Source organism: Tachyglossus aculeatus, chromosome 24 (assembly GCF_015852505.1).
Source record: "Tachyglossus aculeatus isolate mTacAcu1 chromosome 24, mTacAcu1.pri, whole genome shotgun sequence".
In the NCBI taxonomy this organism is placed as follows: domain Eukaryota; kingdom Metazoa; phylum Chordata; class Mammalia; order Monotremata; family Tachyglossidae; genus Tachyglossus; species Tachyglossus aculeatus.
The window spans coordinates 24,770,626-24,792,123 of record NC_052089.1 but is presented as its reverse complement, the minus strand read 5'-3'; the positions used below and the strand labels follow the sequence as shown (position 1 = coordinate 24,792,123).

The 21,498-nt window shown below is 46.9% G+C and overlaps 1 protein-coding gene across 1 annotated transcript in view; it reads right to left on the bottom strand.

Annotated features, from left to right (window-relative positions):
- Positions 1-3,926: 3,926 nt before the first annotated feature.
- The window catches only part of GART (phosphoribosylglycinamide formyltransferase, phosphoribosylglycinamide synthetase, phosphoribosylaminoimidazole synthetase), a 44,574-nt gene continuing 27,002 nt past the window's right edge, over positions 3,927-21,498 (bottom strand). The window contains exons 11-22 of the mRNA XM_038766169.1: positions 19,844-20,075; positions 17,330-17,424; positions 15,906-16,015; positions 14,484-14,682; positions 12,482-12,733; positions 10,742-10,894; positions 9,370-9,576; positions 8,117-8,257; positions 6,334-6,464; positions 5,883-6,024; positions 4,650-4,765; positions 3,927-4,507 (exon numbers count right to left, since the gene is read on the bottom strand). Of these exons, the coding sequence (XP_038622097.1) occupies positions 4,325-4,507; positions 4,650-4,765; positions 5,883-6,024; positions 6,334-6,464; positions 8,117-8,257; positions 9,370-9,576; positions 10,742-10,894; positions 12,482-12,733; positions 14,484-14,682; positions 15,906-16,015; positions 17,330-17,424; positions 19,844-20,075 (1,961 nt within the window). The 3' untranslated portion in view covers positions 3,927-4,324. The remainder of the gene's footprint in view (positions 4,508-4,649; positions 4,766-5,882; positions 6,025-6,333; positions 6,465-8,116; positions 8,258-9,369; positions 9,577-10,741; positions 10,895-12,481; positions 12,734-14,483; positions 14,683-15,905; positions 16,016-17,329; positions 17,425-19,843; positions 20,076-21,498) is intronic.

The following is a 21,498-nucleotide window of genomic DNA, read 5'->3' as shown; positions in this document are numbered from 1 at the left end:
GGATCAGGTTGTCCCACGTGAGGCTCACAGTCTTAATCCGCATTTTACAGATGAGGTAACTGAGGCACAGAGAAGTGAAGCGACTTGCCCAAAGTCACACAGCTGACAACTGGCAGGGCTGGGATTTGAACCCATGACCTCTGACTCCAAAGCCCGGGCTCTTTTCACTGAGCCACGCTGCTTCTCTATATGTGTACATATATACAATAACAGTATTCATTCAGTCACATTTATTGAGCACTTACTGTGTGCAGAGCACTGGACTAAGCGCTTGAGAACTACAAGTTGGCAACATATAGAGACGGTCCCTGTCCAACAACAGGCTCACAGTCTAGAAGGGGGAGACAGACAATGAAACAAAACATGTGGACAGATGTTAGAATAAATAGAAGTAAAGCTAGATGCACATTCATTCATTCATTCATTCAATCGTATTTATTGAGCGCTTACTGCGTGCAGAGCACTGGACTAAGCACTTGGGAAGTTGGCAACATATAGAGACGGTCCCTATCCAACAGCGGGCTCACAGTCTAGAAGGGGGAGACAGCCAGCCAACAAAGCAAAACATATTAACAAAATAAAATAAATAGAATAGTAAATATGTACAAGCAAAATAGAGTAATAAATCTGTACAAACATATACAGGTGCTGTGGGGAGGGGAAGGAGGTAGGGCAGTTGGGGGGATGAGGAGGGGGAGAGGAAGGAGGGGGCTCAGTCTGGGAAGGCCTCCTGGAGGAGGTGAGCTCTCAGTAGGGCTTATTAACAAAATAAATAGAATAGGAAATATGTACAAGTAAAATAAATAGAGTAATAAATCTGTACAAACATATATACTGGTGCTGTGGGGAGGGGAAGGAGGTAGGGCAGTGGGAGAAGAAGGAGGGAGCTCAGTGTGCGAAGGCTTCCTGGAGGAGGTGAGCTCTCAGTAGGGCTTTGAAGGCAGTAATGGTGGGAGGGGTTACGCGCTTACCACATGCCGAGCACCGTTCTCATTCATTCATTCATTCAATCGTATTTCTTGAGCACTTACTGTGTGCAGAGCACTGGACTAAGCGCTTGGGAAGTACAAGTCGGCAACATCTAGAGACGGTCCCTACCCAACAACAGGCTCACAGTCTAGGAGGGGGGGACAGACAACAAAACAAAACATATAGACAGGTGTCAAAACCGTCAAAACAAATAGAAATATAGCTATCATAATAATAATGATGACATTTATTAAGCGCTTACTATGTGCAAAGCACTGTCCTAAGCGCTGGGGAGGTTACAAGGTGAGCAGGTTGTCCCACGGCAGGGGGGGCTCACAGTCTTCATCCCCATTTTACAGATGAGGGAATTGAGGCCCAGGGCGTGGCTCAGTGGAAAGAGCACAGGCTTTGGAATCGGCGGTCATGGGTTCAAATCCCGACTCCGCCAACTGTCAGCTGTGTGACTTTGGGCAAGTCACTTAAGTTCTCTGGGCCTCAGTCACCTCATCTGGAAAATGGGGATTAAGACTGTGAGCCCCCTGTTGGGTAGGGACCGTCTCTCTATGTTGCCAACTTGTACTTCCCGAGCGCTTAGTCCAGTGCTCTGCACACAGTAAGCGCTCAATAAATACGATTGAATGAATGAATCTGCAAAATGGGGATGAAGACGGTGAGCCCCTCGTGGGGGGCAACCTGATCACCTTGCGTCCCCCTTCAGCGCTTAGAACAGTGCTTTGCACATAGTAAGCGCTTAACAAAGCGCTTAGTACAGTGCAAGCGCTTAGTACAGTGCTCTGCACACAGTAAGCGCTCAATAAATACGATTGATTGATTAACAAATGCCATCATTATTATTATGAAGCCACGCTGCCTCTCCCTTAACCATCCCCGCGTGCAGCAGGCCTGCGCATGCGCAGCGCCCTTCCCTCAGCCGGGCCCCGCCGCCGGGCATTGTGGGAAATGTAGTCGCGGCCAAGCATTGTGGGAAATGTAGTTCGAGCCCCGCGGCGATCACGTGGTCCGGGCCGTGAGGCCCACAGCCAAGGGACAAGCTCCCAGGCTCTACCGTCCTTTTAATATAATAATAATAGTGATGGCATTTGTTCATAATAGTAATGGTATTTCTTAATAATAATAATGATGGTAATTGTTAATAATAATGATAGTATTTGTTAATAATGATGGTACTCATTAATAATGATGGTATTCCCAGACTGAGCCCCCTCCTTAATAATAATAATAATGATGGCATTTATTAAGCGCTTTCTCTGCGCAAAGCACTGTTCTAAGCACTGGGGAGGTTACAAGGTGATCAGGTGGTCCCACGGGGGTCTCACAGCCTTATCCCCATTTTACAGATGAGGTGACTGAGGCCCAGAGAAGTGAAGTGACTTGCTCAAAGTCACACAGCTGACAGATGTGTCAGGAGAGGACTCCTTCCTCTCCCCCTCTCCATCCCCCTCCGCCTTACCTCCTTCCCCTCCCCACAGCACCTGTATATATGTATATATGTTTGTACGCATTTATCACTTTAATAATAATAATGGCATTTGTTAAGTGCTTACTATGTGCAGAGCACTGTTCTAAGCACTGGGGGGGATACAAGGTGATCAAGTTGCCCCACGTGGGGCTCAAAATCCCCATTTTACAGATGAGGGAACTGAGGCTCAGAGAAGTGAAGTGACTTGCCCAAGGTCACACAGCGGATATGTGGATGAGTTGGGATTTAAACCCATGACCTGACTCCAAAGCCCGTGCTCTTTCCCCTGAGCCACGCTGCTTCTCGATTTATTTATTTGTACATTATTCTATTTATTTTGTTAATATGTTTTGTTTTGTTGTCTGTCTCCCCCTTCTAGACCGTGAGCCCGCTGTTGGGTAGGGACCGTCTCTATATGTTGCCAACTTGGACTTCCCAAGCGCTTAGTCCAGTGCTCTGCACACAGTAAGTGCTCAATAAATACGATTGAATGAATGAATGAATCATTATTCCACTCATCGATTCTAGATGATTTATGTGCTGTTAAATGTCTTTGTTTTCCTGCTTTTCCTATAAAAATGCAGCTGACTGTAAGTGGACTGCCCAAGGCAGCTGTCTAGGCCCTCAGGCCTACCATTCATTCATTCAATCGTATTTATTGAGCATTTACTGTGTGCAGAGCACTGGACTAACCTTCCCTCACCCTTCAATATCTGCAGTCGACCAAAGGCTCTCTCAAGGCTTCACTGACCTGGTGCTGATCATCATCATCACCATCAATCGTATTTATTGAGTGCTTACTGTGTGCAGAGCACTGTACTAAGCGCTTGGGAAGTCCAAGTTGGCAACATATAGAGACAGTCCCTACCCAACAGTGGGCTCACAGTCTAAAAGGGGGAGACAGAGAACAAAACCAAACATACTAACAAAATAAAATAAATAGAATAGATATGTACAAGTAAAATAAATAGAGTAATAAATGAAATGAAAATGAAATGAAATGAAATAAAGGGAATGAAAACAAACGAGAGGGTAAGCAAGTTGTCAAGGCACCCCTCAAAACAAAGGCCTTAAGTAGAATCGAACGCATGACCTCCGAGGAGAAGAGCAGACCAGAGGTCCAGGAATCATACTAGATGTTGCCAACTTGTACTTCCCAAGCGCTTCGTACAGTGCTCTGCACACAGTAAGCGTTCAATAAATACGATTGATTGATTGATACTAACCTACAAAATATCAAACAGGGTCAGACCACCAGTCCGTTCGGCCCGGGTTTCAGGCACTAACCACCGCACCGTCTAACACGCATCTGACTTTTCCCTCTAGTAACCCATTTCATGCTGCTCCTCCCTTCCTCTGAGTTGTGGGAAGAGACATTCTCTGACCTCCGAGAGAGAATGTTTTCTCAGACCAAAGGAAGGGTTAGGTTGGCTCCCCGTACCTGGAAACTTGATACAGACAGACGCTGACGACAGTAGGGATGCAGGAGAATGTTTAATAACAGCTGGGTGATGAGGAGGGGAGAATGTTTGGCTGACATCCCCCCCTCACTGCTCAGGGACCCAGACCGGACGGTCGAGAATCCCAGGTGGTGGTGGTGGGAGTCGAGACGCCGCCTCTGACGGGGCAACAACAAGGTGAGCTCGAGAGATCCTGCTGAATTCGAGGAGGAGGGGGGCAAGGAATAGAAGGAGTGGTAGAACTGGAATTAACTAAGCATTTACGGTGTGTGGAGCGCTGGGAGGGCTCAAACTTTCCTAAACACGCAATGCAAGTTGGAACCGATTGGAAACGAGTACCGCGGGCGTATTTTACCATGCCACGGGCAAAACTAGGCTACTGCTCCATCACGGAATCAGGGCCGCTCGGCTCTTTTCAATTCCAAACGATCTTGCCGGTTGGCCCCAGCTGGACTTCTCCACTTGCCACTAGCTGTAGGGCGGTGGGAAAGGCTCTGTGTTCCGCCTCCTTGACTCGTTCCGACAAGGTACCCACCGTGTCACCCCTCTTTACGGGGACAGCCTCTTGAAGGATGATCTGTCCAGAATCTACTTCTTCCTGCGGGAGAGGGGAAAAAAAAACAACCCAAGACTCAACACTTTACCACTCTACCTCTGACGAAGGCCGCTCCCGGCCAGCTACGTTACCGCCGAATGCAATCCAGCGAGCCTCTCCTCTGGGGGAGAGGAGAGATACTCACGGCTACAAAGTGCACGGTGCAGCCGGTGATTCTGACGCCCGCTTCGAGGGCTTGTTCGTGGGCATTTGAACCCTTGAAAGACGGCAGCAAGGAAGGGTGGATGTTCAGCATTTTCCCTGGAATGAAGCGAAACCCAGTTAGATCTCGGACTGTCCTGGCTTGCCAGAGAAACACATTTTTGGGGGGGGGGTGGTCGGCCACATAACGGGCAGGAGTGCTTTTTTAAAAACGGTAAGCACTTACTATGTCTTCTAGACTGTAAGCCCACTGTTGGGTAGGGACTGTCTCTATATGTTGCCAACTTGTACTTCCCAAGCGCTTAGTACAGTGCTCTGCACACAGTAAGTGCTCAATAAATACGATTGATTGATTGATTGATTTTTGGGTGGTGGTCGGCCACATAATGGGCAGGAGGGCTTTTTTAAAAACGGTAAGCACTTACTATGTCTTCTAGACTGTGAGCCCACTGTTGGGTAGGGACCGTCTCTATATGTTGCCAACTTGTACTTCCCAAGCGCTTAGTACAGTGCTCTGCACACAGTAAGCTCTCAATAAATATGATTGATTGATTGATTACTATGTGCCAGGCACTGTGCAAGTGCTGGGGTAATAATAATAATTATAATGGCATTTATTAAGCGCTTACTATGTGCAAAGCACTGTTTTAAGCGCTGGGGAGGTTACAAGGTGATCAGGTTGTCCCACGTGGGGCTCACAGTCTTAATCCCCATTCTACAGATGAGGTAACTGAGACCCAGAGAAGTTAACTGACTTGCCCAAAGTCACACAGCTGGCAATTGGCAGAGCCGGGATTTGAACCCCTGACCTCTGACTCCAAAGCCAGTGCTCTTTCCACTGAGCCATGCTGCTTCTCTTGGAGGTAGATACTCTACTTGGAGGTAAATGCAAGTTAATCAGGTTGGATGCATTCCCTGTCCTGCACAGGGCTTACCGTCTCAATCCCCACTTTACAGATGAGATAACTGAGGCCCAGAAGTGAAGGGACTTGCCCAAGGTCCTACAGCGGACAGACGGCGGAGCCGGGATTACAACCCGGGTCCCTCTGAATCCCAGGCTCGTTCTCTAGCGACTGGGCCACACTGCTTCTCTACGCTATGTGAAGGCCAATGGAATGGGATTTTAGAATAGTGTGAAAGAAATGAGATAGCTTTACTTTAAATCTTCCTTGGCCCGCTAAGGGAATTAGCGCTATTAAAGGGAAAAGGTGCTTACCATCCCACTTTTTGACAAAGGGGCCAGACAGGATCCTCATGAAACCCGCGAGACAGACCAGCTCAATGGAGAACTCTTCCAAGACTCGGTCAACTGCGATGTCAAACTCGGCGCGCGTCTTATATAATTTGTGATCAATGACCTACAATATTAAAGTGGCAAATTCGTGATTTCCAGCAGGAGAAAACCTCCTGATAAAAACAAGGAACTCAAGGGAACCACCACCCTCTTCAATTCAGAACACAAGGATCCAGTCCAATTGATCCCAGAGAACCACTTGTGGGGATGGGACACTCATCCTAACCCTCTTTAGATATTACACTAGGGTCTGGAGCCCAGATTGGGCAAAATCAAGACTATTTTCCAGGAAAAAGTCTGGAAAATCTCAGGGTAGGCTGTCCTGTCAAAGGGGCATTTTGAAGTGGATTCATTCAAATAATAAGTAACTTACTCTGGTAGGAATTCCAGCCCTTTCGGCCCTCTCTAGCCCAAGCACAGCTGCTTTGTTAGAGATGACAAGGACTATTTGTGCAGAGCTGGTTGGTTCTTGGGTACTGGTTATTAGCGCTTGGAGGTTGGTACCTGGAGAGGAGAAACCGTACGCTTTTGTCTAAACCTCTGTACGTGTGCCACTAAGAAGAGGACTCGAACACAACACGGAGAGGGATGAACGCCTCAGTGATTTAGAGAAAATTGGTTTGCCTGTAATCTGCATCTGCTGCTAAATAGACTTTGAAGCGGTGACAAAAAGCTGTTGAGAATTTAGCTTGCTCCTCCCACCATACTGGCCAACGAAGTACACACACCCAGAGCTTTGGTGGACTGTTGCCAACTTGTACTTCCCAAGCTCTTAGTACAGTGCTCTGCACACAGTAAGCGCTCAATAAATACGATTGATTGATTGTTGGCTTAGGGCAGTTTGCGTGCCAGAGGCCGGAATGTGGTGAGCGTTGGCGTTCGGCTCCGGGATACTGGGAAAAATCCCTTTGGGCCGGAGCCTGTTGTTGGCTTGAGAGGCCTCGGGGGATAAGCCAGGAGACGGCTGTCAGCAACTACAGAGCTGCCTGGAGCCCGAGAGGAGCTGTGTCAGTGGCAATAACTCCCTTCCTCACCCAAAGCTGAGGACTGCCCAATAACTTTCCAGAGCCATTTCACCCTGTGGGTAACTTAAAGGCAGTGGCAGAGATGACAGACGGTAGGGAATGCTTTCTAATAATAATAATAACAACAACAATAATAATAAATATAAACGGTACTTGTTAAGCTCTTACTATGTGCCAAGCACTGTTCTGAGCGCTGGGGCAGATACAAGTTAATCAGGCTGGACACAGCCCTGGTCCCACGTGGGGCTCACAGTCTTAGTCCCCATTTTTATAGATGAGGTAATGGAGGCCCAGAGAAGTGAAGTGACTTGCCCAGGGTCACACAGCAGACAAGTGGCAGAGCCAGGATTAGAATCCAGGTCCTTTTGATTCCCACTGCTAAGCCACGCCACTTCCTTTCTGCAGAGTGAAGTAACCCTCCCAGGTAATGGAGTGGCACCGTAGAGGCAATGGCACTCTGGCACCTTAGTTTTCTTTACCTACTGCTAAGGATCAGAACAAAGCCACAGGGTCAGTCTACAGGGGAGGAGGTAACCGTTTCAAATAGAGAAAGGTGTTGCCGTCACGACCAAATTTCATTTCAACGGCAATTCGCTCTGGTTCACAAATATTTTTCTCCCCTGTGACTTGGAGCTCTTCCTCACCTCCACGTTCTCCCGTTTCTCCCGGCTTCAATTCTGCCTTCCACGACTGACTTATCACCACTTTAAATCTTCACCCCTTTCACGTCCCTCCTCGAAAGTGAGGGTCAGACAGCGTGACAAAAATAACAGTAATAATTATTACAGCGTTTGTTAAGCGATTACTCTGTGCCAGCTAGGGAGGATACAAGATCAGGTTGGACAGAGTCCCTGTCCCTTTTGGGGCTCACAGTCTCAATCCCCATTTGACAGATGAGGGAATTGAGGCCCAGAGAAGTGAAGTGACTTGCCCGAGGTCACATAGCGGACAAGTGGCGGAGCCGGGATTAGAACCCATGGCCTGCTGATTCCCAGGCCCGTTACGCCAGGCTGCTTCTCAAGATACTGTCACCCTACTCTTTTGTCATCTAAACCCCTAAGTTATCACTGGAAAATGAAGGTTCCTGGCAACTACTACTCGGAAGCAAGAACAAAGCCCAAGACACCTCACCCGTTCCAGATATCAGGACAGCCACCCTCGCCTTCTTCGGCTGGTCACGCACGCGGCTGTGCAGGGAACCATTTGTCAATGAACATGACCTGTTTACCTGCATGGCTTCGATCAAATGATCAACCTGGACGCGGGGAGGACCTTCCAAAGGAAAACACACGGGGGGAGAACGCGCGGGGTTAAAGGCTGTTTTACATCATGAAGAAGTTACCACTCTAATACGTGATTTAATTCGCGCAAGTCCAGTGCGGACATTCAGTGGTCCAAGAATTAGAACCCCAAAAGGTCAGGGTGAATATGCTCCGGGTGCACTATATACATCATGAAAAAAAGGGGCAATCAAATGTCCGTGGTCATAACAAGTAAAAGATTGATCCCTGTCATATTTATTTTGTCAATGACGTGCTTCTAGCTTTACTTCTATTTATTCTGATGACTTGACACCTGACCACATGTTTTGTTTTGTTGTCTGTCTCCCCCTTCTAGATTGTGAGCCCGCTGTTGGGTAGGGACCGTCTCTATGTTGCCAACTTGTACTTCCCAAGCGCTTAGTCCAGTGCTCTGCACACAGTAAGCGCTCAATAAATACAACTGAATGAATGAATGGAGAGTGACAAAGCATCAAGATGACCGCGCTGCGATTCCGTGAATTCAACGGTCTGCCTGGGATTTCTCAGTGATTCAGAAACGGGACCCTCTACAAACGACAGTTAAGATGGGAGATTGAGAGAAATCAATCAATCAATCGTATTTATTGAGCGCTTACTGTGTGCAGAGCACTGTCCTAAGTGCTTGGGAAGTACAAGCTAGCAACATATAGAGACAGTCCCTACCCAACAGTGGGCTCACACTCTAGAAGGGGGAGACAGAGAACAAAACCAAACATACGAACAAAATAAAATAAATAGAATAGATAGGTACAAGTAAAATAAATAGAGTAATAAATATGTACAAACATATATACAGGTGCTGTGGGGAAGGGAAGGAGGTAAGATGCGGGGGATGGAGAGGGGGACGAAGGGGAGAGGAAGGGGCTCAGTCTGGGAAGTTCTCCTGGAGGAGGTGAGCTCTCAGTAGGGCCTTGAAGGGAGGAAGAGAGCTAGCTTGGCGGATGGGCAGAGGGATTGGGGGCATTCCAGGCCCGGGGGAGGACGTGGGCCGGGGGTCGATGGCGGGACAGGAAAGCTGAGTAGGTGCGAATGAGGCAAGCGCAACGAAAATCAAGCGCTTGTTCGTATTTACTAAGCACAAACCTGCAGGACAAGTGAGCACGCTGCCAATGATCCAGGCCTCCTCCTCCTGCTCTTTAAGTTCCCGCAGCACCTGCTCCGCCAGGTCCTTCTGGACCACGAGGACGGCCCCGATGCCGCAGTTAAAGGTCCGAGCCATCTCTTCTTCCGAGAGGCGCCCCTGGCACTGCAGCCACGAGAAGATGGCGGGGATTTGCCAGCGACGAGCGTCTGACAAGAAGAGATGGGGAACGCTTCGGCAAAGGGGTGTCACCCGTAAGGAAGAAAAGGACAACTGTTGGCATTTATGCTTTTCTACTTCAACGTGGGTATACACGTAGGTAGAGCGCGAGCATCTAAGTGGAAAACACAAGCCACAGAAACCTTCGTCAGAAAACCAGAGCCTTTCTAGCCCCCATCTTGGGGTGCCTATGCCATCAGACCGGGGGATTGCCGCTGAGGCAGTTGGCACCCGGAGCAGGCCTCAGGGGAAGTAAGTGTTCCTCCGTGGCAACGCTCAAGCTGTTTGTACAAAAGGAATGACAGGGATTTCTCATGTGACCGGTCACTTTTCCAGAAAGAGAGGAACAGTCACAACGTGTGCAGACAGTAGAAAGAGGAACAGGAATGAAGGAGAAGGCTTTCACGGGGGACAGGGAATCACCGTCCAAAGACTCACTGTCACTTAATCTCTCATGACAATCCTGTGGAGAAAACAGCTTGAACTCAAAAGGGAAGCCAGAAAGGCCAAGTGATGCCACTCTGAAAGCCGCAATTTGTTCCCTTATATTAACGTCCGTCTCCCTGTCTAGACTCTGAGCTCGTTGTGGGCAGGGACCAAGCGCTTAGTACAGTGCTCTGCATACAGTAATCGCCTAATGCATTCGTTCATATATACTGAGCGCTTACTGTGTACAAAGCAGTGCTTGGGAGAGTGCATTATTCATTCATTCAATCATATTTATTGAGCGCTTACTGTGTGCAGAGCACCGTACTAAGCGCTTATAACAATAAATAATAATAATAATAATAATAATGGCATTTGCGCTTACTATGTGCAAAGCACTGTTCTAAGCGCTGGGGGATACAAGGAGATCAGGTTGTTCCACATGGGGCTCACGGTCAATCCCCATTTTACAGATGAGGTAACTGAGGCTCAGAGAAGTGACTTGCCCAAGGTCACACAGCAGACGTGGCGGAGCTGGGATTCGAACCCATGACCTCCGGCTCCAAAGCCCGGGCTCTTCCCACTGAGCCACGCTGCTTCTCAATAACAGTAAGCAGACACATTCCCGGCCTACCACAAGCTTACAGTCCAGAGGCCGACACGGGTGTTAATAGATAGAAATACATTTCAAATACGATTAATTCATTGACTGCTTGTTGTCGGCCTCACCCAAGCGCACTCCCAGGTTGTCAGGGAGGACCCTGGGGATGTTTTCCAGCAGCCCCCCTCCAGTGATGTGGGCCAGGGCCTTGACGCGTCCGGAACGCAGGACTGGTAGCAACGGGCGGCAGTAGATTCGGGTCGGGGTCAGCAGCAGCTCCCCTGTAGGGGTGGGAAACGGAGGGATCAACACATTGAGTCGACTTGCACATCAAGTTACTGGGAAGAGGCGAGTGCAGTTCCCAAAGCGACCCTCCCTGGAAAATAACTCCCTGCCCAGAGCCGTCTTTTCTGCACCATCAACGCTGGATCATTCATTCATTCATTCAATCGTATTTATTGAGCGCTTACTGTGTGCAGAGCACTGTACTAGGCGCTTGGGAAGTACAAGTTGGCAACATTATAGAGACGGTCCCTACCCAACAGTGGGCTCACAGTCAGTTGGGCTTTGAAGGGGGGAAGTGCGATTGTTTGGCGAGTCAGGTGCTGTGGGCTTCAAAGGTGGGGAAAGAGTGAGATTGCAAGGTGGGGGGATTCTACGAAAGGGGCACTGGGGCCAAGAAGGGAGCAAACTTCTTTCCCTTTCCAAGTGAATCTTGGGCTGTGGGAGAAGATGAAGCCCTCTTGTGAGAAAACAGGCGGGGAAAAATATCATCTGGGGAGCGCCAGATTTCAGTAATAACAGTAATCATAATGGTAACTGTTGAGCACTTACTATATGCCAGACACTGTACTACGTGCTGGGGTGGGTATCAGCAAATCGAGTTGGACACAGTCCCTGTCCCACGTGGAGCTCACAGTCTCCAACCCTATTTTACAGATGAGGTAACTGAGGCACAAAGAAGTGAAGTGTCTTGCCCAGGGTCACACAGCAGGCAAGTGGCGGAGCAGATGAGGTAACTGAGGCCCAGAGAATAATAATAATAATGATAGTATTTGTCCACACCGATGGCAGGGAAAAACGGTGCGGCGCAGAGAAGCAGCGTGGCTCAGTGGAAAGAGCACGGGCTTTGGAGTCAGAGGTCACGGGTTCAAATCCTGACTCCGCCAATTGCCAGCTGTGACTTTGGGCAACTCACCGTGCCTCAGTTACCTTATCTGTAAAGACTGGAAGACTGTGAGCCCCTACGTGGGACAACCTGATCACCTTGTAACCTCCCCAGCGCTTAGAACAGTGCTTGGCACATAGTAAGCGCTTAATAACTGCTATCATTATTATTATGATGATGAAAAAAAACCCAGTTCATCACAAACTGGGGAGATAATAATAATAATGGCATTTATTAAGCGCTTACTACGTGCAAAGCACTGTTCTAAGCGCTGGGGAGGTTACAGGGCAATCAGGTTGTCCCACGGGGGCTCACAGTCTTCATCCTCATTTTACAGATGAGGGAACTGAGGCACAGAGAAGTGAAGTGACTTGCCCAAAGTTACACAGCTGACAATTGGCAGAGCCGGGATTTGAACCCATGACCTCTGACTCCAAAGCCCGGGCTCTTTTCCACTGAGCCACGCTGCTTCTCAGGGAGATGGCCTGACCCCGGCGGGATGATTGCTGGGGAGTAGCAGAGCTGTAGGAGCCCTCAGCCGCAGAACAAGCGCTCAGTTCATACCATGGATAGATAGGGTGGGGGGTTTGGACAACTGGAAGTGGACTGAGGGCAGGGAAGGAGGGACAGAGGGGCTCGCGGAGCACTCACTGGGCTACTGCTCGTGAGCACCAGAGCGGACTGGAGCCCCGTCACTCACCCAGAGTCTGGCTCCCACATCCACTAGGAGCCGGGGAGGAGAGGCAGAGGGAAGACGCCTCCACGATTTTCCTCACGAGGCTGAACCCGTTGCTGTGAAGCCCGGAGGAAGCCACTCCGACGACGGCGTCCCCGGCGACGATGCTCTCCAGGCAAGGAAGTTTCTGGTCCCGCTCCATGGCTCCGACGGCAAAGCCTCCCAGGTCGTATTCCCCTGGAGGATACATCCCGGGCATCTCGGCCGTCTCGCCTCCTGGGGTGGGGTGGAGGGCGGGGAAGCACAATTCAGGAAACGGTAGAAATGGGTGGCCTATACACGTGCACGTTTGCTATTTACTACCTCATATTTATTATTCTATTTATTTTGTTAATGCTGCGCAGTTAGCTTTAATTCTATTTATTTTGACGACTTGACACCTGTCCACGTGTTTTGTTTTGTTGTCCGTCTCCCCCTTCTAGACTTGTTGGGTAGGGACCATCTCTGTATGTCGCCAACTTGTACTTCCCAAGCGCTTAGTACAGTGCTCTGCACACAGTAAGTTCTCAATAAATGATTGAATGAATGAATGAATGATGGAGCAGGCCCACAAACGGATGCATTCTCGGCTGCTTTAGCCGCTGAAAAAGCAAATTTCTGGAACTGGAAATCTCAGAAGACATTTAGAGATGCCATTTTAGCAGCAAAAGCAATTCATCCTTCGCGTTTCAACCACAGATCGCTGGTTAAAGGAAATTGAGAAGAAAATAACTGAGTCCAGAAGGGTGATTTTACTTCCCTTTTCAGAGGGAACAGGGAACCTTTTAGCCTAGGTGACTAATCTTCAGGGAAGTTTCGCCCTGCTAAATCCTCTGTCGAGGAGATACTGTTTCCCACAGCACCCTCGCCCCTGCGTTGCAAGGCTGGTGACCTTTTTCTCCTTCGTAGTGACATGGCAATTTCTCCCTCCCCTCTCAATTTCCTCTTCTTCACAGAGATGCAGCATGGTCTAGTGGATGGAGCCCCTGCTTGGGAGTCAAAAGGACCTGGGTTCTAATCCTAACTCTGCTGCTTGTCTGCTGTGTGACTTTATGCAAGTCACTTAACTTCTCTATGCCTCAGTTACCACGCAAGTCACTTAACTTCTCTATGCCTCAGTTACCTCATCTGTAAAATCGGAATTGAAGCCCATTTGGGACAGGGACTGCGTCCAACCCAATTTGCTTGTATCCACCCCAGTGCTTAGTACAGTGTCTGGCACAAAGTTAAGTGCCGAACAAATACCACAGTTATTAAATTATAATTCTTGATGATGATGATGGTATTTGTTAAGTGCTTACTATGTGCAAAGCACTGCTCTAAGCGCTGGGGAGGATACAAGGTGATCAGATTGTCCCACATGGGGCTCACAGTCTTCATCCCCATTTTACAGGTAAGGGAACTGAGGCCCAGAGAAGTTAAGTGACTTGCCCAAAGCCACACAGCTGACAATTGGCGGAGCCCAGATTTGAACCCATGACCTCTGAATCCCAAGCCCGGGCTCTTTCCATTGAGTCACGCTGCTTCTCTAGTAATAATAATAATTGCTTAATAATAATAATAATGGTATTTGTTCAGCGTTTACTATGTACCAGGCACTGTACTAACAGCTGGGGTGGAGACAAGCAAATTGGGTTGGACACAGGCCCTGTCCCACGTGGGACTCACCGTCTCGATCCCCATTTTACAGATGAAGTAAATGAGGCACAGAGAAGTTAAGTGACTTACCCAAGGTCTCACAGGAGACAAGTGGCAGAGCCGGGATTAGTTTTCTCCACATCCCCCTGTACTCTACAATAAGACAATTTTCTCTCTTACATCTGAGCTTTATAAATCAAAGGTCCGTGCTGGTTTCTCTAGAGCCACCGGCTGGATTGAAAGTGTTCGCCATTCTGTTTTACGAGGTGGTTAAAACGGCATTCAGGCTTATATCCTGAAAGGCGGTTCCGGGGTCAAACCTTAAGATCGCAGGAGAAAACGATCGTACCCAGAAGAGCACAGCCAGCCTTCCGACACGCTTCCGCTATTCCGGTGATGACGGCGCCTGCCACGTCGATGTCCAGTTTTCCACAGGAAAAGTAGTCGAGGAAGAAGAGGGGTTCTGCCCCTTGGGCCAGAATGTCATTGACACACATGGCCACCAAATCTTGACCGATAGTGTCGTGTTTGTTACACAGCTGGGCGATCTGTAAGAGAGCAGGACAGTTGTGGCTGCAGCGTGACAGAAAATTCATTCTCTTAAGAGTGAACACATATTTTAATCCAAATATTAACAGAAGCCAAACCAAAAAAAAAGGCGGGGGGAGATTCCCACACCTATTAATGGTATTTATTGAGCAAGTGTAGGGCACTGCAATAAGTGCCTGGGGGAGTTCAACACAACAGATTTTATACAAAATATGTACTCCCTGCTCACAGGCACTTAAAGTCTACAGCCAACAACTCTAACCTATATATATGTATATATGTTTGTACATATTTAGTACTCTATTTTACTTGTACATATCTATTCTATTTATTTTATTTTGTTAGTACGTTTGCTCTTGTTCTCTGTCTCCCCCTTTTAGACTGTGAGCCCACTGTTGGGTAGGGACTGTCTCTATATGTTGCTGACTTGTACTTCCCAAGCGCTTAGTACAGTGCTCTGCACACAGTAAGCGCTCAATAAATACGATTGATGATGATGATGATGATTCCTTCCTCCTCATTCAGGTCCTTACTAGGTAGCCTACCTACATATATTGTCTGCCTGATCTCCCATGGGCTTGGCTTTTGTCATATGGTTTACCTTTAATTTTCCATGATTTCCTCTTGTACTATTTGCCGGATGGATTAATCAATCAGCGCTTAGTACCGTGCCTGGAACACAGTAAGCGCTTAACGAATACCACAATTGTTAATCGGCCACTGAAGCAAGTGGCTAGAGCATGGGCCCGGGAATCAGTTATCAGCTATGTGACCTTGGGCAAGTCACTTTAATTTCTCTGGGCCTCAGTTACCTTCATCTGTAAAATGGGGATAAAGACAGGGAACCCCAAGTGGGACACAGACTGTGTGCAACCCAATTATGTTATATCTTCCCTAGTGCTTCATGCTGTGCCGGCACATTGTAAGTGTTTAAATAATTTTAAAACTCTACGTATAGAACGACCGATGGCATTATGGAAAAAATCAGAGGCAGGCATAAATAATGCCCTGAAAAAAAAAAAAGGAACTATTCTGTGTAGTTCCAGATCAAGCGGGGACCTGTTTTTAAAGTAGTCAGCTACCTCAGAGGATGGTTCGCGATCTCAATGCTGTTACACAATTACTTATGACATTTCATTAACGTCTTCGCTGGGAGCACTCAGCATGATACTGATGTATAAACCACTTTTAGAATTTCGTTTCGGAATTAGAGTGCGCTTACCTTCAGTTTGGTTCCAACGCCATCTGTCCCCGATGCTAGCAGAGGATCTTTGAAACCAGCTAGTTTCAAATCAAAGAGACCGGCAAACCCTCCAAGATCCACGCTGCAGCCTGTCGGGCATGCAAAAGAAATACTTTGAATTACAATCATCTATGAAGATCAGCTAGTAGTATTTATTGAGTGCTTACTAAGAGTTGGTAGGGTACAATATAACCGAGTTGGTAGGCATGTTCCCTGTTCACAGTAAGCTTGCAGTCTAGAGAGCTCTCAAGACTGTATATCTCATTTACAAAAACCCCAAATTAGTCCCTTTGGTTTCATTAGACACTTCCACCACTCATTTGTATATGTCTACTTGTTATATTTTCATTTAATTGCTTCCTTTTGTTTTTATGACTTGACCCCTTATTGTTTTACCTGTTTTGACGGGCAATTTCTACCCACTTATCTCCCCCATTAGATTGTAAACTCTTTGACCTTACTACTCTAGTATAATAATTGGTACTTGTTGGACTATGTCCGAACTGATTTGCTTGTATCCACCCCAGCGCTTGGTACAGTGTCTGTTACATAGTAAACGCTCAACAAATACCATAATTAATTATGTGCCAAGCACTGTTCTACGCACTGGGGAAGATACAAGTCTTTCAGGTTGGACACAGTCCCTGTCTAGAATGGGGCTCCCACTTTTAATCTCCATTTTACAGAAGAGGGAACTGAGGCCCAGAGAAGTGAAGTGACTTGCCTAAGGTCACACAGCAGACAAGTGACAGAGCAGGGGTAGAATAAGAGCAGCTGGTGAGCTTTGTTATATGACTTTATACCCAAAGGTGTAAGCCCTCGCGTGTGCCTCGGTGTACTTTCTTTGCTTTGGTTTTATTTGTTTCATTGGACGGCTATCTTTTCTGAACACCCCTCTGCCTCCTATTACTTTGTGGGCTAATTACACAAAGGATGACCCAAATATATTTCACTTACTGATTAACTATGCTGTATATTGGATGAGATCCACTTGCACATAAATGCAGTTCAGGATAGATACATACTTCCGGGAAAACTGATGCATGTTTTACTGAGGAACACTTTGGCATTATTGAATTAAATGATATTTACTCAGCAGAAACTCCTGCCCGTTCCTTAAGGAATTCTGAAAAGATAAATCTATTTTATTCTGCTGCTCTACGGCTTTCTTACCTTTCTACTTCCTGCTACCCAACTCTCCCCGTTTTTCTAGACAGTGAGCCTGTTGTTGGGTAGGGACTGTCTCTATATGTTGCCAACTTGGACTTCTCAAGCGCTTAGTACAGTGCTCTGCACACAGTAAGCGCTCAATAAATACGACTGAATGAATGAATCTCGCAACGTAATTTGATGGCACCCTTAAAAAGGTACTAAACGTGGGAGAACTATTTATTTTGATTTACCTGATCTGGAGGTGGCTTTGGCCAAAGGTTTAATCTTCTTAACCAGTGCATTGCCAGCCTCAATGTCCACTCCACTTTCCTTATAAGTCAGGCCTCTAAAAAATTGTTTCAAAACACTTATATCATCAACTGCTCTCCATAACATCTTAATCATTATGTCCAACAAACCAGGCTTTAAGGCATACAAGTATAAAACCCAAGATTATTTGGAACCTACTTTTGATTACTTATGTTAATGGACACAAGGAGAACAGGGAAGAATTAAATTCACAGATTATCTCAACACAATTTATTTGTATTTCCTCCTCAACTCAAACTTTCACCAGGCCACTCGGGGCAAACAGCTAACGGGTGGCCTGCTTTTGCTTGTTAACAGGGGGGCAGAGGTGCAAACAAGCAGTAATGGGGTAAAGAAGAAGCAGTAAAAAATGCTAAGGGTCTCGATCATCCGCCCCACCCCTGTACTAGAAAAAATAACCAGGTGTCAGATTGTTAACTACAAAAGTATTTATGTGTTTCACCAGCTAGGAAAGGAGGAAGTAGGTGGGATCTGGAAGGGACAAAGGGGTGCAGTCGCTCGGAATAAACGGAATAAAAAGGCAAAACAGGAAGTAACTCATCTCAATCCTTTCCCAGGATAGGTCAAGGCTGCCCATTTTTCTGGTAGTAATAATAGTATTTATTAAGCGTGTCCCATAGCTGGGGTAGGGCCAGTGGCTCTTCACAAACACGCAGCTGGGGCGGATGGGGAGCAAATGTCGTTCGGAATGCGGCCTGAAGCACAGCAAAATGAGCTTTGGGGGATACTGGGAAATGATGTTTTTAAAAGCGAGGACAATGACCTTCGTTAATTGGGTCAGAAGAACAGGTTGCCAGGACACAACTGGGGATGGGCAGAAAACACGGGGAATAGGGGTGGGCTGCTGTGCAGAGCCCACCAGTTCACTTTCACTCTCCACCTTTTCAGTTTTTCTTCTCAGTTTTCGGCAGGCTCTATGCCAAAATATCAAGATCACTCGTGCATTTCAACAATTCTATTTATTTTGTTAATGATGTGTATTTAGCTTTAATTCTATTTGTTCTGACAACTCCGACACCTGTCTACATGTTTTGTTGTCTGTCTTCCCCCTCTAGACTGTGAGCCCGTTGTTGGGTAGGGATTGTCTCTATATGTTGCCGACTTGTACTTCCCAAGCGCTTAGTACAGTACTCTGCACACAGTAAGCGCTCAATAAATACGATTGAATGAATGAACAAGAGCAAAACAACTCACACCAAGAATAAGGACGGTTGGTAAGGGCTGCATTATATTAAATGAATTTCAGTACTAACAAAGATTTACAACGGGGCTGACTCTTTGGCACAAAAGCAGCATGGCTCAGTGGAAAGAGCCCGGGCTTTGGAGTCAGAGGTCATGGGTTCGAATCCCGGCTCTGCCAATTGTCAGCTGTGTGACTTTGGGCAAGTCACTTAACTTCTCTGTGCCTCAGTTACCTCATCTGGAAAATGGGGATTAAGACTGTGAGCCCCACGTGGGACAACCTGATCACCTTGTAACCTCCCCAGCGCTTAGAACACTGCTTTGCACATAGTAAGCACTTAATAAATGCCATTAAAAAAAAAAGGTCAGGTCTAGCCTGATTCTGCCTTTCTCTTTGACCCCCAACCTGAAATACGTAAAAGAAATTTGGAGCAAAGGAAAATGGCACAAAAAGTTTTTCCACTGGTTGAGATACTGAGCAAGAGAAGGGCAAGTATCATGTTTTATACTTCTCTTGCACTCTCCCAGTCAGTGACAGGCCTTGCACACAGCAAATGCTCAATAGATGCTGCCGATTGTGGAAGCAGCCTCTCACTTTTTCGTAGAATTCAACGAATACACTTGAAAGCAATGCATGCATAAGAAACAAGACTAAGCGATGGGACTGTTTATAACTTAATTTATTGCTTTCATAGTAATATAACCGCATCACAGCAAACAACAAATGGTCAAATCCAAAGGTTGTCAAACACTGCAGAGGTAACAAGAAATTCAAAAACGGTGCCTCGCAGGAGCAGCACGGCATTCAGTCCACCGATTTTACCGCACCAAAAACCCAACGACACTGACCTATCACCTCGACCCAAATCGAGAGCGGCTTATCCAAGGCCGCGTTACAGAACTAGGTTTTGCCCGCTATTAAAAAACCAGCAATTATCAGGAAACCAAAAAGGTCAAGTTTCCTTTCAATTTGGTTCTGGCTCCCGACTAGTTCTGGCCCCAATTGAGAATGGCTGAAATCAACTAGCTCTGACCTAATCCACATTGGGAAATGAAGCTCATTCATTCAACCGTATTTATTGAGCGCTTACTTGTGTTAGAGAACTGTACTAAGCACTTGGGAGAATACAAAATGAACAGTAAACAGAACACCAAGGGGCTAATTGCACTCTACCATATGGGCGTGTTACAGATCTTCCCGAGAAGTACTGAGACTCCCCTCTTTCTGATGGATTTTTTTTGTCTCCTTTTACCTGGATTGCTTGAGGAAAGCTATCGCTCGATAACCAATGTCTTTCCTAAAAACGGCCCCCTCAAACTTGATCGCTGCGAGTCCTTTATTGGCCGTCTCAACAGCTGACACCAGGTCTTTCCGGATGGCAGTCACCATCAGGACTCTGCCTCCGTTAGTGACCACTCTCCCTTCTTTCAGGGTGGTACCTGCATGGAACACCTCCAGCCCTAAAGTTTTTGCCTCCGGGAACCCTGAAAGAGATCACGTCGAAACAGATCACGGTGTTTAATTAAAAGACACTTGAGGTACGGCTGACCAAACAAGTCTCAAGCTCAACACATCACCCCTCTGACTGGACAGCCCACCCTGAGATTTTCCAGATTCTTTCCTGGGAAATCGTCTTGGTTTTGCCCAATTTGGGCACCAGACCCTAATGTAATTTTCCTCTCCTCCTCCCAACCCCTCCAGCCCCACCTTCTTCCCCTCCCCACAGCACCTGTATATATTAATTCATTCATTCATTCATTTATTGAGCGCTTACTGTGTGCACAGCACTCTACTAAGCGCTTGGGAAGTACAAGTTGGCAACATATAGAGACGGTCCCTACGCAATAGTGGACTCACAGTCTATAAGGGTGAGCACCATGTGGGCCAGGGACTGTATCCGCCCCAGTCCACCCCAGGGCGGATGGCAGATGATCTGTATGTTTGCACAGATCTACTTTTTATTTATTTATTTATTCATTCATTCATTCGTTTTATTTATTTATTTATTCATTCATTTTATTTATTTATTTTTGTTTTATTTATTTGTTTGTTTCATTTATTTATTTTTGTTTTATTTATTTTTGTTTTATTTATTTGTTTCATTTATTTATTTTTGTTTTATTTATTTATTTTATTTATTTTACTTGCACATACTTACTATTCTATTTATCTTGTTAACGATGTGCATTTAGCTTTAATTCTATTTGTTCTGACGACTTGACACCTGTCCACATGTTTTGTTTCGTTGTCTGTCTCCCCCGTCTAGACTGTGAGCTCGTTGTTGGGTAGGGACCGTCTCTATATGTTGCCAACTTGGACTCCCCAAGAGCTTAGTCCAGTGCTCTGCACACAGTAGGCGCTCAATAAATACGACTGAATGAATGAAATGTCTAGGCACGAACAGGAGCTGAAACTTTTATCGAAGAGAAATTTCAAGGGCAAGGGTCGCCTTGAAATGACTAAAATTAGGCCAAGCCAGACATCGCTGTACTTGAGGCACTTTTAGCCTTTTCTCTTATTTCCCTTATTATCCTTCCTTCCCTCCCCTCTTTTTCCCTCTTCCCCATCTTTCTCCTGCTCCCGCCTCTCTTATCCCTGCCTCCGGGAGGCCGGCGTGGCTATTTCCAGTAGCCCTCCTCCCTAAGTGCTCCAACAGCTTAAGCCTTCTCCGTGTTCCCCCCCGGCAGGTCGATTTCCGACATGTTCACCAGTTTTCCCTGCAAACCAGTTCCCAGCTTCCCCCTCCTGAAATGGGCAAATGAGGGAAGCCGGTGGGTAACGCTCAGAGCCAGCATTGCTCTCTCCAGCCTCTCCTCTTCAACCATTCAGTAATCAATGACAATAATAATAATTGTGGTGTTTGTTAAGGGCTACGTGCCAGGCACTGTACTAAGCCCTGGGGTGGAT